This window comes from Pocillopora verrucosa, chromosome 6, assembly GCF_036669915.1.
Source record: "Pocillopora verrucosa isolate sample1 chromosome 6, ASM3666991v2, whole genome shotgun sequence".
Classification (NCBI taxonomy): domain Eukaryota; kingdom Metazoa; phylum Cnidaria; class Anthozoa; order Scleractinia; family Pocilloporidae; genus Pocillopora; species Pocillopora verrucosa.
In genome coordinates this window covers 17629901-17644159 of record NC_089317.1, presented here as the reverse complement: position 1 = coordinate 17644159, position 14259 = coordinate 17629901, and the positions used below count along the sequence as shown (strand labels likewise).

The 14259-nt window shown below is 35.1% G+C and overlaps 1 protein-coding gene across 5 annotated transcripts in view; it reads left to right on the top strand.

Annotated features, from left to right (window-relative positions):
• The window catches only part of LOC136281753 (uncharacterized), a 17542-nt gene extending 4016 nt beyond the window's left edge, over positions 1-13526 (top strand). For 4 of the 5 annotated variants that reach the window (XR_010717949.1, XR_010717947.1, XR_010717948.1 and 1 more), the window contains one exon: positions 10023-11230. Coding sequence is in view for 2 of the 5 variants with exons in the window: in XM_066168648.1 (XP_066024745.1) it covers positions 10023-10100 (78 nt within the window). In the remaining 3 variants the exon portion in view is untranslated. Of the gene's footprint in view, positions 1-10022; positions 11231-13167 lie in introns of those variants that run through there. The other variant, XM_066168649.1, reaches the window with a different exon arrangement.
• Positions 13527-14259: the final 733 nt, after the last annotated feature.

Here is a 14259-nt window from a genome sequence, read left to right as displayed (position 1 = left end):
AATTTGCAAACATTTGGCATGCAGACAAGACAGAGGTAGTCAATGTTCCCTTTGAGGAAAAACACCTTTTATATGACGTCTTCAATTTACTTTATTTGAAACTCTGATCTGAAAATATTTGTCAACAAGACTTGTTAGTAGTGAGAAGTACCAACCAAGTTTCCTTTCATAACTTAATTTCTTATATGTCCCAATCACTGGATCTCCCAAAAAATATTACATCTTTTTATTTTGGTGCAAATTACAAGTCCTTCTTTATATAAAAATGAAAAGTGCTAGTCGCACTTCAATAATAACAGCTCTTAAGTTTACTTGTTGTTCTTATCGGTCTGTCAGCTATCAACAAAATTGTTTTATACTTCGGGCAGTGCATAACTATTTGTGGACCAGAGTTCCAACGCACCTCTGTAATCGCATATAGCTACTTCTGCCTCTTGTACAAATGTTTCTCCTTTGTAAGACGCACTCTACTCTGTTGTCAATACTGCTTTAAGTTCAGTGGAAACGACTGACTGAGGAATCGAGACGGCGGTGTTGGAACGTGTTGCTGAACGTTTGCTACGGTCAAGCTTTGTATATTTAGGTACTGGTACACTGGGATCATCTATGTATCTCTTATGCTTCCGAATGTGGTATCCTTCTTTTATAAATATGAGGGTAAAAGACGATTTGTAGTCGCATTCAAAACTGTGATTGGCTTTTGTTATTTCTCACCTTTGCCATTAACACAACTCAAATGAGTTTCGAGTCTTTCCTCGACAACTCCTCGGCCACAAATCGTGTATTTGTAATACGATCGATTCTTGTCGATTATTTCTACATAGATTGAGCTCACATCTTTATTTATATCACCAAGCTATCCATCTTCTAGAAGCAGAGAACCGGTCGGAGAAGTCAGAATACAGTTGGGCGCTTCTCTTAACACTGCAATCGGCAAGCCAGCGGATTCACTTTGCTAGCCAATGACAAGTCCTAAAAGATCCACGTGATCATGCCCGTGATCGGAAACAAAGAGGACTCCATTAGGCGCTCATCTTTGAATGTACTTTTCATCGGTTGATCGCTTTTCTCAACTGTTTTGCTTAATATAACATTTCTAAAGATAGCTTTTATTCAATGGGAAAACGAGAATAGCGTGAGTGTTTTAAAAGAAAAGAAAGTCGTTGGCGCCGTGGAGTTAAAAGAAGGGACAACAGTTGACATATTGACTGGTACAAACAAGGGTCGAGTGGCTATCTGTAAAGCTACGATTTTGAAAGTTTGTGGTGAGTAAAAATTGCGATATTCGTTAGGTGATCAAAATCTTATAAAATAATAGATGTAGCGGGTTGAATTAAGCTTACATAACGCTGGGCGCAACTGAAACTAGAATAAATCTGAGAATCGAATCGGTCACTTGCATGCCGCAGTTTCTTAAGCTTATGCTTTACAATGAAATAAACCTATCAGTAAGGTTTCAAGATTCCTCTAGTCACGTTTGGGAACATTCAAGATTCATAATAGGAACTGTTATTAAACAAACCTTATGACATAAAGAAGCCCTCCTTGGTAAAAACAAAATAATGCATTCAGCCCTTTTTTAGTAAAATCCATGAGAGAGATGTACAAACTCCAATATAAAAGTCACTCAATATAACAGAGATTTCTCAATTTGAGAATCCAATTAATGCCCTTTTTCTCATAGCCATCTTAAAAGCCTGGTCTGAGCTTTAAATATACATATTTTAATATATTATTTTTTTCAAATTCAGGTGTCAAGGAATCCAGATACAAAATGGTCAAGGTTCTTGTAGACAACCTCATTCAAGGCCAACTCATTGTGAGCCCAGGAAAAAAAATACAAACAGTACAAACAGCAGCTAAGTTTGCAGTTTAGGATAACTTCATTCTAATTTATTGTTACAGTTACAACAAGATTTTATTTAAAAAATCAATTTTATTTGTCTGTAATTAGCCCCTTCACTCCCAAGAGTGCTGGGTTTCCAAATATAGAATTTTATGGAAGAGAATCAACAGATTTTATTCACAATTTGTGTCAAACCAAATTAATGATTGATTAGAACTATTCTATATGAATAGCTGTAATTGAGGATTAATCTGTGTGAAGTTTTCAAGAAAAGAAAAATAAATCAAATTCCATCCTAATATTACCACACATTGATGTTAATAATTAATCAAAAATATTTTACATGTAAGCCTTAATTAAGCTTCTAAATAAATTTCATTCAATACTTGAATTTTAGCAAGGTTTTTTAATTTAAAGTATTTATTTTATATCATTAGTCTCAAATTTTTGCTTAAAATTCCCAGTAATTCTTAAACATTCCTAAAAATTCCCAGAAATTCCTAGGAATTTTTTAGATTTACAGCTTTTCAGGGAAAGTCATTGGTTCTCTGAGTTGGAATTCCTAGGAATTCCTAGGAATTCCAAGTCCTGTTGGCTATAAACTTGGAATTTCTGGGAATTTCTAGGAATTTCTAGGTTTTTAGAACCAGAGTTGTTATGGTTGGGAATTCCTAGGAATTCCCAGTCCGAATTTACCATGAAAATTCACACCTTTATTCCTAGGAATTCCCAGGAAAATCCTAGAATTCCTAGGAATTCCAAAAGCCATTTCACAAGGGTTAAGTTACCTAATTCTTACAGTGGAGTTCAATCCCTTTTTAGGCTATCTTCGGCTTGATCATCCTGTTACATGTGAAATCATCAAATGTTACTCATATATTCAAATAGTTACCTGAATCAAAAGTTATTAATTTTTTTAATAACCTGCTACCTTTAAATGTGATCCAGGAATAGTAAATGGTATTGAAGAGAAAGGAAAAGTGTTCTTGAAACATTTCACTTTAAATGAAATTTTGTTATGAATGTTAATTGTGATTACAACAAAAACATCTGTGAAGCTATAACAATTACCTTTCCAGGTAAACAAACCATAATGAAGCATGATATGAATAAATTTAATCTCACCCGGTCTGAATATAGAATCCAAAATCTAATTAACTTACTGGTGAATAGGAAAAAGCTCAATGTGTTTTTCCTGCCTCTGTCATTCTAAATATCACAAATCAATCATTCCACCACTTCAGTGTGATTTTTTTAATGATGTGCACTTTTTCTTATGAACAGCTATTTTAAGTATCTATCTTTTACCAGCGGACATCTGCGAAGAATGAAGTGTACACTGGAAATTCGACACATTGCAGGCAAACCCTACAACTCATTAACCCTTTAACTCCCATGAGTGACCAAGGCAGAATTTCTCCTAACAATATCAATACAATATCGATCAGATAAGTGATGAGAATAAAGAAAAATACAAACTTGAGAATAATTAGTTGATCCAATAATAAATTCTTAGATCTAACATTATAAGAATTGTATAGTTGACAGTAAGGAGAATTAAGAATTTGAACTGAGAGTTAAAGGGTTAAATTTTATTTGATCAAAAACACGAATGGCAATAGAAGAAATTAGCTAGCACAATTCAAGTTTCCCCTCTTTAGGTATTCTGTGATGTTTTTCTATCACATGGTAAAGTTTACAGTTTCCCTCATTTCACTGTCTTCTGTTCACTTGTTTGTTTGCTTTCCTAAAAATCTTAGCTATTGTTGCCGACAAATGCGAGGAGCATATACATGAAAATGTGTACAGCTAATAACACTTTAATCCCTGAGAGTGACTAGCATCTAATTTCTCCATTCAATATCACCCCTGAGTCACACATTAAGGTCATGCGAATAAAGGAAATGATAATCAACTGAGGAACCTCCTGATTGTTAAACAAACTCTCCTTGCCAGCACATAAGGAAATATATAGAGAACAGTTAGGAGAATATGCATTCTGATATTGGAGTGTAAAGGGATAAAGACATCATGTTATTAGTTATTTATATGTAGAGTACTGCTTGAATATATGATGGCATTAAGTACAAATGCCAAGTACATGTAAACATCATTCTGTGGTCTTCTATTCTTCTACCCTGAAGGTTGCCTTGTGTAACAAAAAAAAGCCCTTTTAAAGACACCTCTACAAGGGTAGGTACACACAACTGACATGTATGAGTGAAGCATGTCAGGCATTAAGGTATGATTGTCAATTTGCCTTTTATTACTTGCAAACAGCTTACTTCTATCAGCCTAAAAAACTTCTGTATCCCCACTTTCAAAGAAAAGCATTTCCCATGAAAATTTAAGCATTAAAGACATAAGCTAGCAGCAACAGGTTTTTCCATTGCAAGTGTTTCACGTCATCAGATTCTCATCACATTTTTTGTTACTGGTACATTTGAAAGCATAAGAATATTTTAATCATTACAATATGTTGAAATCCCCCATTTTAACCCTTTAACTCCCATAAGTGACCAAGAAAGAATTTCTCCTTACAATATCAAATGAATATCAAGCAGACAAGTGATGAGAATAAAGAAAAATATCAGTTAAGGGATTATAAGATGATCCAATACTAAATCCTCCAAACTAACATCACAAGAACTGTATCGGACATAGTAAGGAGAATTACTAATGAGATCTTGGGAGTTAAAGGGTTACGTCCCACTGTTAACCTGGACAGAATTTCTCCTTACACTGTTAGTATGACATAAAGCAGACAAGTAACAAGAATTAAAACAAATGTCAATTTGAGGATTATTGGTTGATCCAATTCCAAATTCTCAAATTTAACATCACATAAATTGTATGGCAGACAATAAAGAGGATTACTCATGAAATTTTGGGGGTTAAAGGGTTGAGACACATATGGTAATTATTTATAACAGAAAGGCAGCAAATAAAAAATAACAGTATACACCAGTAAAGTGTTCTTATGTAGAATGAAGTTTCAAACTCATTGAAATTAAGTTGACTTCATAATTCATATTTTAGCTAAAGAAATGTGCAATATCTCTTAACAAGGATGAAAAGGGAATGCCATTTATTAATTTTAAAACAGTAAATGCCAAAAAAAAAAGATGGAATTTAAAAAACTAAATTATAGCATATCTTTTCACTGAGGTTTTAATCATTAGCTGTCACACAGAGATATAAAATAGGGTTTCTGAAAAAAACCAGGGCAATAAAATTAAAGATTCAGGAGAAGCATATGATTTTAACTTGTTTACTGATGTTCTCACCTGAATTCCATCTGGAATGAGAACTCTGCAAGACTTCTGTTTTATCTTGAATTCAAACATAAAATTTAATTATTTGCAAGCAGGTTAAGGAGGAAATTAAAGGATGGATACATGTTACATAAAAAGAAACCCCTTACAATAAAATATAGCAGAAGCATATTGTCTACATGTTTATGCTTCTCAATACAGCTATAATAAGAATTTTTAAAGTAATTATCTACATATGTTAACTGAGTGCAGTATATGGTCATAAAAGCAATTTTATTCTAACCTTCTTACTTGAAGGGTGCCTTGTGTATCAAATATATCAAGTTCAGTACCTCCAGAGTCACAAGCCGGGCTTTTGGGGCTACAAAATAATAAAATAATCATCGAGTTTCGTATAGTTATGGGGCTACACTCTGCGAGCTCCGCTATGATTAACTCTGGTAATATCATAGCGGAGCTCAAGCATAGCCCCATAACTGTACCAAATAGTAATAACCCATCAAGCCGAGAAAATTTAGTTGTACGACCGTACGACCATACGACCATACAAGGTGCTACTTTTAGCATGCGCGGCCAACTGTACCACGGGCACTATCTTAGCCATTACAAAATGGATGGGCGAGGGAGGAAGATAATGCGCAGGCGCGATTGCGTGCATAACTTGGATACCCCATTAATGTGTGCCAAGACACCGTCACATGACGATAAAGTGCGCATACTCGAACGTCGAGCTGCAGTGTAGTGTACTGCAGGCACACGGTTAGGCATTGCACGAGGGCTTCACGTGAGCTACTAGATGAAATTTGCCACTCGCGTTCTGAGCGGGAAATCAAACTGGTCAGGATGTAGTTGAACAGTAATTCTCAGTATTTTGCAATTTCTAAACAACTCATAAGACACAATACCGGCAGAGTTTAAGCTTTGTCAACCGGAGGAAATTGTTATAATTCAAGTTCGTGGAGAGAGGGTTTTAATTGAAAATAGGCTGGATATAAAGAGACAGAGCGACCAAAGAAAGCAACAAGTAGTCTTTTTCATAAAGCCTCTTTTATACCTCTGTGTGCCAGCCAATGATTAAAATCTCAGTGAATGGATATGCCATATTTTATCAGTCTTTTTAAATTCCATCTTTAAGTTCTTTTGCATTTACTATTTTAAAATTTATAAATTGCATTCTCTTTTCATCCATGTAAAGAGATATTACACATTTCTTAAACTTAAATCTGAATCATGAAGTCAACTTAATTTCAGTGAGTTTGAAACTTCATTGTACATAAGAACACTTTACTGGAGTAGGTTACATTTATTTGCTGTCTTTCTAGTACGTGTGATTACATAACCCTTTAACTTTCAAGATTTCATTTTAGTAATTCTCTTTACAGCCTGTCATACAAATTATGTGATGTTTGGTTAGAGAATTTGGAATTGGATCAACCAATTATCCTCTAATTGATATTTTTCTTTATTCTCTTCACTCATCTGCTTGATATTGTACTGATTTTACTGATTGTGTAAGGAGAAATTCTGTCTAGGTCACTAGTGGGACTAAAACAGTTAAAATGTGGGATTGGGTTATATTGTAATGAATACAATTTCCTTATGCTTTCAAATGTAACAAAAAAATGTGATGAGAATCTGATGTTATGAAACAATGGAAAAACCTGTTGCTGGTAGCTTATGTCTAATATTAAATGTTCATGGGAAATGCTTTTCTTTGAAAGCAAGGATACAAAAGTTTTCAAAGCTGGTAGAAATAAGCTGTTTGCAAGAAATAAAAAGTAAACTGACATTCATACCTTTATGCTTGACATGCTTCATTCAAACATGTCAGTTGTGTGTACCTACCATAATGATTGTAAAGGTGTCTTTCAAGAAAAATATCTTTTGGTGTGGCTGTTGTTCTTTGTTAATCTTTGTAGCCAAAAAGAGCTGGTAAAGGCACTGACCTTCAATTTTTATGTACACAAGGCACCCTTCAAGGTGAAAGAGTAGAAGACCATGGACTGATGTTTACCAGGCACTTGCACTCACCACAATTATATATCCAAGCAATACTCTACCTATATAAAACTGATTACATGATGTCTTTAACCCTTTACACCCTAATATCAGTATACATATTCTCCATGCTGTTCTCCATACATTTCCTAATGTGCTGGGAAGAAGAATTTGTTTAACAATCAAGAGGTTCATCAGTTGAATATCATTTCCTTTATTTTCATGACCTTAATGTTTGATTTAGGGATGATATTGAAAGGATAAATTAGATACTAGTTACTCTCTGGAATTTAAGTGTTAATAACTGTACACATTTTATGTGCTCCTTGCATTTGCTGGCAACAATAGTTAAGATTGTTAGGAAAGCAAACAGATGAACAGAAGACAATGAAATAAAGGAAGCTATAAACTTTACCCTGTGGTAGAAGAAATGATTACAGAATACCAAGGAAAGGAAACTTGAATTGTGCTAGCTAATTTCCTTCATTGCCCTTCATGTTTTTGATCAAATAAGATTTAATCAGTTGTAGGGTTTGCTTAGAATGTGTTAAATCACCAGTGTGGACTTGATTCTTCTCAGATGTCAGCTGGTAAAAGATTGATACTAAAAAAAGAAGACCATAAGAAAAAGTACACATCCTGAAAAAAAGTCACACTAAATTGGTGGCATGATTTATTTATGATATTTAGAATGACATGATATGATATTTATGATATTTAGAATGACATTCAAACTGTGTGAGATTAAATTTATCCATATCATTCTTCATCATGGTTTGTTTACATGGAAAGGTAATTGTATTGTAGCTTCACTGATGTTTTCATTGCTGTTGCAACCAACATTCATAATAAAGTTTCATTTAACATAGAATGTTTACGAACTTTCTTTCTTTCTCTCCAACACTATTTACTCTTTTTGGAGCACTATTAACCCTTTACACCCTAACATCAGTATGCATATTCTCCATACTATTCTCAATACATTTCATTATGTGCTGACAAGGAGAATTTGTTTAACAATCAAGAGGTTCTTTAGTTCATTATTATTGCCTTTATTCTCATAACCTTAATGTTTGATTCAGGGGTGATATTGAAAGGGGAAATTAGATGCTAGTCACTATCAGGAATTAAAGTGTTAAAGGTAGCAGGTTATCAAAAATATTATAACTTTGATTCAAGCAAGTATTTGAATATGTGGGTAACATTTGATGGCCTCAAAAAGGAGTGAACTCAACTGTAACAAATTGGTCACTACTTTTGAAACGTGAGCACTTGGTAAATACACCTTGGCTTGCAATTCTGATGATTACAGTTTCCTGAGGCAATTGAAATGTCAGTCCCCAATCAGGAATCACCCACATGACCTGACATAAGCTATGAGATAACAAAATGCATTTGTGTCAGTGGAACTATTGTAAGTGCAGTACCACCCAGTGGTAAAAATTAATAATTTCCTGTAAGAATGAATGTTTGGGAGAAGTTATAGTGGTAACTGACCCTTTTTTGTTAAAATGCATAGGATTTGATGATTGTAATGTATGGTATATCTCTTAGCTTTTAAACTTTCAACTTTATATCAATTTTAACTGTTTACCATATTTATTTCTTTCTACCTCAAGCCCTCAAAAGTTGAAGCAGGTTATCAGACTTTCTTTGTTTGGAATTGTGTGATTATATAATTTTGCTGAGTAAGTTGCCACTTTGTAACATGTAATATTATATTTGAATTGCATTAAATACTCTTGCTCAAGCTTTCATTACTGCATGGTGTTTCTTATCAATACTCATACCCAAACTTAAGATTGATATAAGGAATTGGTCACAAGATATATGATTTTTAAAGGGTGAAAAACTGGAAAAGCAAAGATTCCCTTTTAATTAGGACTGAAATTAAAATGGGCTCTGCGATTTTAATTCATGTTTTAACTTTGGCCTTCATGAAAGTTAAATTAATTGGCATCTGCACAATGCACAAAGCAAGAATATAAATGACTTAGCTTAATAAGTTATAAAATTGAAATTAGAAAGTTGTGCAGACCATATCTTGCCTTTTATCCTTCTCTGGATATTAACTCAAATAACATAGTCACTATCAATCTCTCTCACTCTCACTTTCCACTGAGCTTATGGAAAGATGATGACCTCAGTATTTTTTTAAATGAAGAAAGGAAGCCTGCCCTATTACCACAGATAGTTCTTTTGTGCATCATTGGTACATACCTAGTCTTATATGTACATAAGTTGATTGTTCTAGGTAGGATAACCTATCAAATTAGTTGTGAAAATTTCTTTGTTAGACTCAATTTTACCTAACAAACCTAAACTGTATGAATAGAAACTTGAAATTTATTTCTTCTCCTTTTGAGGTGTGTATCAAAATTTTGAAGTCATGGTAGGCTTGAACTACAGGTTTATAAGAAATCTGCATGTGTGTGTGTGTTTTCAACATATAAAACCAGTAAAAAAGGTTCTTTAGCTTTTTTCATGAATACACATTTCTTTTTCTAAGAATCTTGTTTATTTGGCCTATGCTGAGTTCTAATTTTTCAAAAAAGTTTTACATTCTTTTGAATATTCTTAGATCTCCTAGTATCAGTTAATATTCATTTAATTAAAATAATTACATCAAATCTTGCAGATGTTTGGTACATTTTTCCACTGATCCTACTGACATTTCATCATGTGCAGGAGCTGATATTGACTATAAAAGTATTGTTAAATTAAATATTTGTGCACAGCCTATGCATCAAATATTTGTAATAAAATACTGCATCTTTCTTAAAACGAGTTTATCAGAATAAGAATGAGGTTTACCAGGCACAAGTATGGCTTTCACAATGATAGTTTCCAAGTTTGAAAAAAAGCACTGCCTACTAAAATCCTTTGTTCTTTTACTTTGACAGCCCAACCTCATCAAAACATTGGCAACAGGAGCAATTAGCAAATTAACAATACAGACAAGAGAGCCTATTCCCACATAAACTCCTCAATCCTGTTTGCTTACTATGGACACAACATTTCAAACATGATGTATGTTTCCCTGACTAATTATTTTATAATGGTGTTTAAAAATTATGGAAAATAGTTGGGTTGAAATATAATACAACAATTTGCCAGTAGATAGTTAAATGAATACTTTTTACATATGAATAAAATTCATTGTTGTGTTTCATGTTAACATGTTGCAACAACGCTACTATCCATTAAATTTAACTATTTGCAAACATGAGAAAATACCATTAAAAACTTTTCAACCCATTTAATACAGCCAATAACAACATCAACTCAAATTTAAAACTTAAGAGAAAACTTGATTGATGTTTGGAATTGGTTGCTGTGATGTAAAAATGAAATCCAGGTATTATCTCAAGTTTGCCACAAATGTCCTCATGATCGAATCGTGAGTCTCTCTTCGTCATCGAGTTTTAGTCACGACATTTTAGCTCTAGCTTGTCTTCTTTTAAAGCAAACTTTTTCAGCGCAAGAAGCATGTCAGACAAATTTCGTACTTCATTAGCTAGAGTTGCTAAGATCATGGGCAGTTGGCTTAAAGAAACCTACATTATAAGTAGTTTAATTACCGAATCAAATAACAGAAAGAATCTCTCAAAGACGCCGTGTATTTCCAGCCAGAAGGCAATCATACAAGCAGTCATACCTGGAAACTTCAAGAGAAGATATAAGAGAAGCCCATACGATTCTGGCGTCTTGATTTACAAATTCACTGTTGTCATGTGTATACTCTTTAATCGACTGGTTATGTCTAGACTCGAAGTAGTTTACCGTCGTTTCTTTCAGTTTTGGCTCATTTTTCCAAACAAAAATTATCAGTCACGCTCAAAAGAATATAATTTCAACTGATGCTGACATCGCACACTTCCTCTAAAGAAGAAAAGATTCTGTATCTTCGAAAATTTGCTCATCAGATCAGGAACAACAACGAAGGTCCTCAGCTGCTTGAAGATACCGCTGACTAGCATGCGTTTTATCGCAAGTGGTGAGAACATCGTTCCCAGGTTCCAGACTTCGCAAATTCTCCCCTTCCCTCCCCACCCCCGGACTGGTTTCTTAATCCCCTTGAAGAAAGTCTTCTACAGCCAGTGCTGAGGAGTTTTATTACAGTTTTTATTTTAAAGAGGGGCTAGAAAATAAACTAACAAGAGCTCCGCTTTTAGGCTTGGCTAAATCTATATATTAATTGATACTTTCTGAAATGACTACCGGCAAATCCTTTCAACTCCTGACCAGCGCTCGATCTATTTCTTAAACCACGACTTTTTCAGATAGCTCAAGGAGCCCAAAAAGCTATTTCATTTAAGCCCAAAGTTCCAACTGAATTGTTTTATATAGCTTGTTTCCTCATATGTTAGCTTGTTAGACTTCTGCACAAAACGAGGGAACTCACGACTAAACAACAAATGGAATTCTCACCAAACTGCACTTTGTTCGTTTGCTCAGAGGGAGATATGGTCATAGCGCACACAATCAACAAGTTGATTCAGTGTTTGCCAAATGTCGACATAGGTACTCAAATTATCCGCCTTTCAACTAGTAAAGCTCTAGGGGTCCAGAAGTTTGGAGTCGTGAATTCAGAATTTGCCCCACTTACAGATAAGATTGGCTGTTTGGTTTCGAAAAGCATCGAAACAAGACTTGAACAAAATTGGAGGTAGTTTAGTTCATTTCTAAATGTATGTTAACTGATCATGAAGCTACTATTTATTAGGCAATAAGCACCTCTTTTAGTAATGGCCTGTCATCAAGATTTCTCTCTTTCCAACAAAAATCCGGCACTGCTATAGACGAAAGTAGTTGTATAAATTTACACTTTTTCCTGATTGCTTAAACACTCTCCTCGATGGAGGTCTAAGGCGAAAGAAGCCATATCCGAAGTGTAGTAATTGAAGGATAGATAGAGACCTCCTCCTCTGAATTTCCATCAAACAAAGTGAAAATGATAGAATCTTGCAATATTCCTTTGATGACGTTATGTCTCTCTACTAGAGCAGCTATTCACCACCCATCTCTGACAAATATATAGGCTATGCACAAATATTTAATTTAACAAATAAGGAATAGGTGCATGGACGGCTACCTTAAAAAAAAGCAAGAGCCTTTTCAAATTTTCCTCGGAGAATAGGGAAAAAATGTGTACCCATGGTATGGAATTAATAAACATCGATCTTCCCTGTGCGTTCAACTGGTAACTATATTTGATTCTTCCTTAATCTGTTCAGCTGGCTAGATCTCTTGCTGTCCCGAATAACCTGGCTGATGAGTACATTACTAAGTCATATCTCCACTGACCATGTGGCTGCAACCGATAGATTAAATACTGTGATAGGAAGGTTGAGGAAACTTCAAGCGGAGCAGGAGCCACCGAAGGATGGAGGCAATGACAATGTCTTCAAAGCAGGACTCGTAAGGTCATCCACACCTTAATCGACCACCTACAGACTCCCCAAGTGAAAAAGAGATTTTGCAAGTGAAACTCTTACGAACCTTCGGCTGTCAAGAAGTCATGGGAAGTTACCAAGGCTGCCCTTGTTAAGCTTCTTCAAGAAAGACTACAAATATTGATTGAAGAATGGGAGGAGAAGCAGTAAAGGTTTGCGGAGGCACGGAAATCAGTGATCAAAGAGTTCCTCGAAAAATATAATTATCTGGAGAGAGAGCTTCGCGACGTCGGAGTCAATGTTTCACAACTACAAGTACATGTTGATGAAGAAACGGTGGGCGAAAGTGTAGAGGATCAAGTTTCAACAGCAATTTCAACTTTTCGCATCCACTTAAGAGGAAACTTTATCACGGAAAAACGATTCCTTTCATGGTTCCAGCTCTTCTTGTCGGAGCTGCGTTTGCTGTTCCAGTACGTACTGCTTTAGATTTGCAGGGGGTGGAAAATTTGGTGCAAATGTGGCATTTACCCCATTTGAACCTCATTTGCTACAGCTTTGGACCAGATTTGCTGACATTTGCATTGAGCAGATATGGTGTAAATCCGTTTATTCGTCCAGTAATTAACACTGCTTTTTCTTCCATTTGTAGGAGTTAAATCTGTTGCCGACAACATAAAAGAAGGAAAAAAGACGAGTGCATACAATAAAGATTGCGCTGAGTACGTACGAATCATGGCACCAAAGTTTCTAGCGAAAGCTGCAACCTTCGAGGCGCTAAAGCCAGTGGTCGAAGCGCAATTGAAGCTAGCAGTAAACACTCTGAATGACCTGCAAGCGAGAACCCCCATGCTTGTTGAAGCTCGCTACAAGCCCTATAGAGACAAATGCGAGTGTTTGCGCGGTGAGCTCGCGTCGTTTGGCTCTATGGAAATCCGATGCATGCGGCTCTCCTAGGATGACCTTTCTTGGGATGTCAGCGAGGATGTCTACTTGAAGCGACCAATGGAACCTGGGCTCTACCAAGGACACATTTCCCATGAAGGTACTCATCAAGTGGCCAAGTAACTTTTACAGTGTGTTTAAAGTGTACAGAGAACTGCTGACCAGGAGCAATATTATTGAGTGCTTTGCAAACGAAGCAATCTTGAGGTACAACATAACTAATAAACAAACAATTTTTTATCAAACACTTAACCAACAAAATAAACTTGTTTTTTCAGGATTAAGAACACGCGTTATGCTAGTAACACTTTGTTATTCTTCCCAAAATACCCAAGTCACTTTAGTAAGTGTGTTGAGCTACTTTTCCTAAAACATGACACTGGTATTAGCATTCCTCGTTTAACGTACAGTTCTGTTCGATTCGTTCTGGAATTAATTTCTACAGGTTCAGTGCTTTACCAACCGAGTTTACAAGCCAACTGAAAGCTGTTCATTGTGTTGATTCGTAAATAACTGCCACTGCATAGGTCATAGATTCAAATCCCGTGCAGGCCTAAATTTTTTCAAGCCTTATTTTCGCTACTGCTTGAGTACTTTTTATTACCGCAAACATCGCTTTCAGATTATTTCCTAGACCGCAATTCACATACTATGTGAATATATTATTTTCATTCATATGATTTTCATATATTTACAATTTTTCTGAAATGTTTTCTTACTTTCCTTAGTCATTTTGTTGTCACTCCTACCAGGTCCAAAGTTGACAGTTATTCACATATTTCTTTTTTTTGTCTTTCAC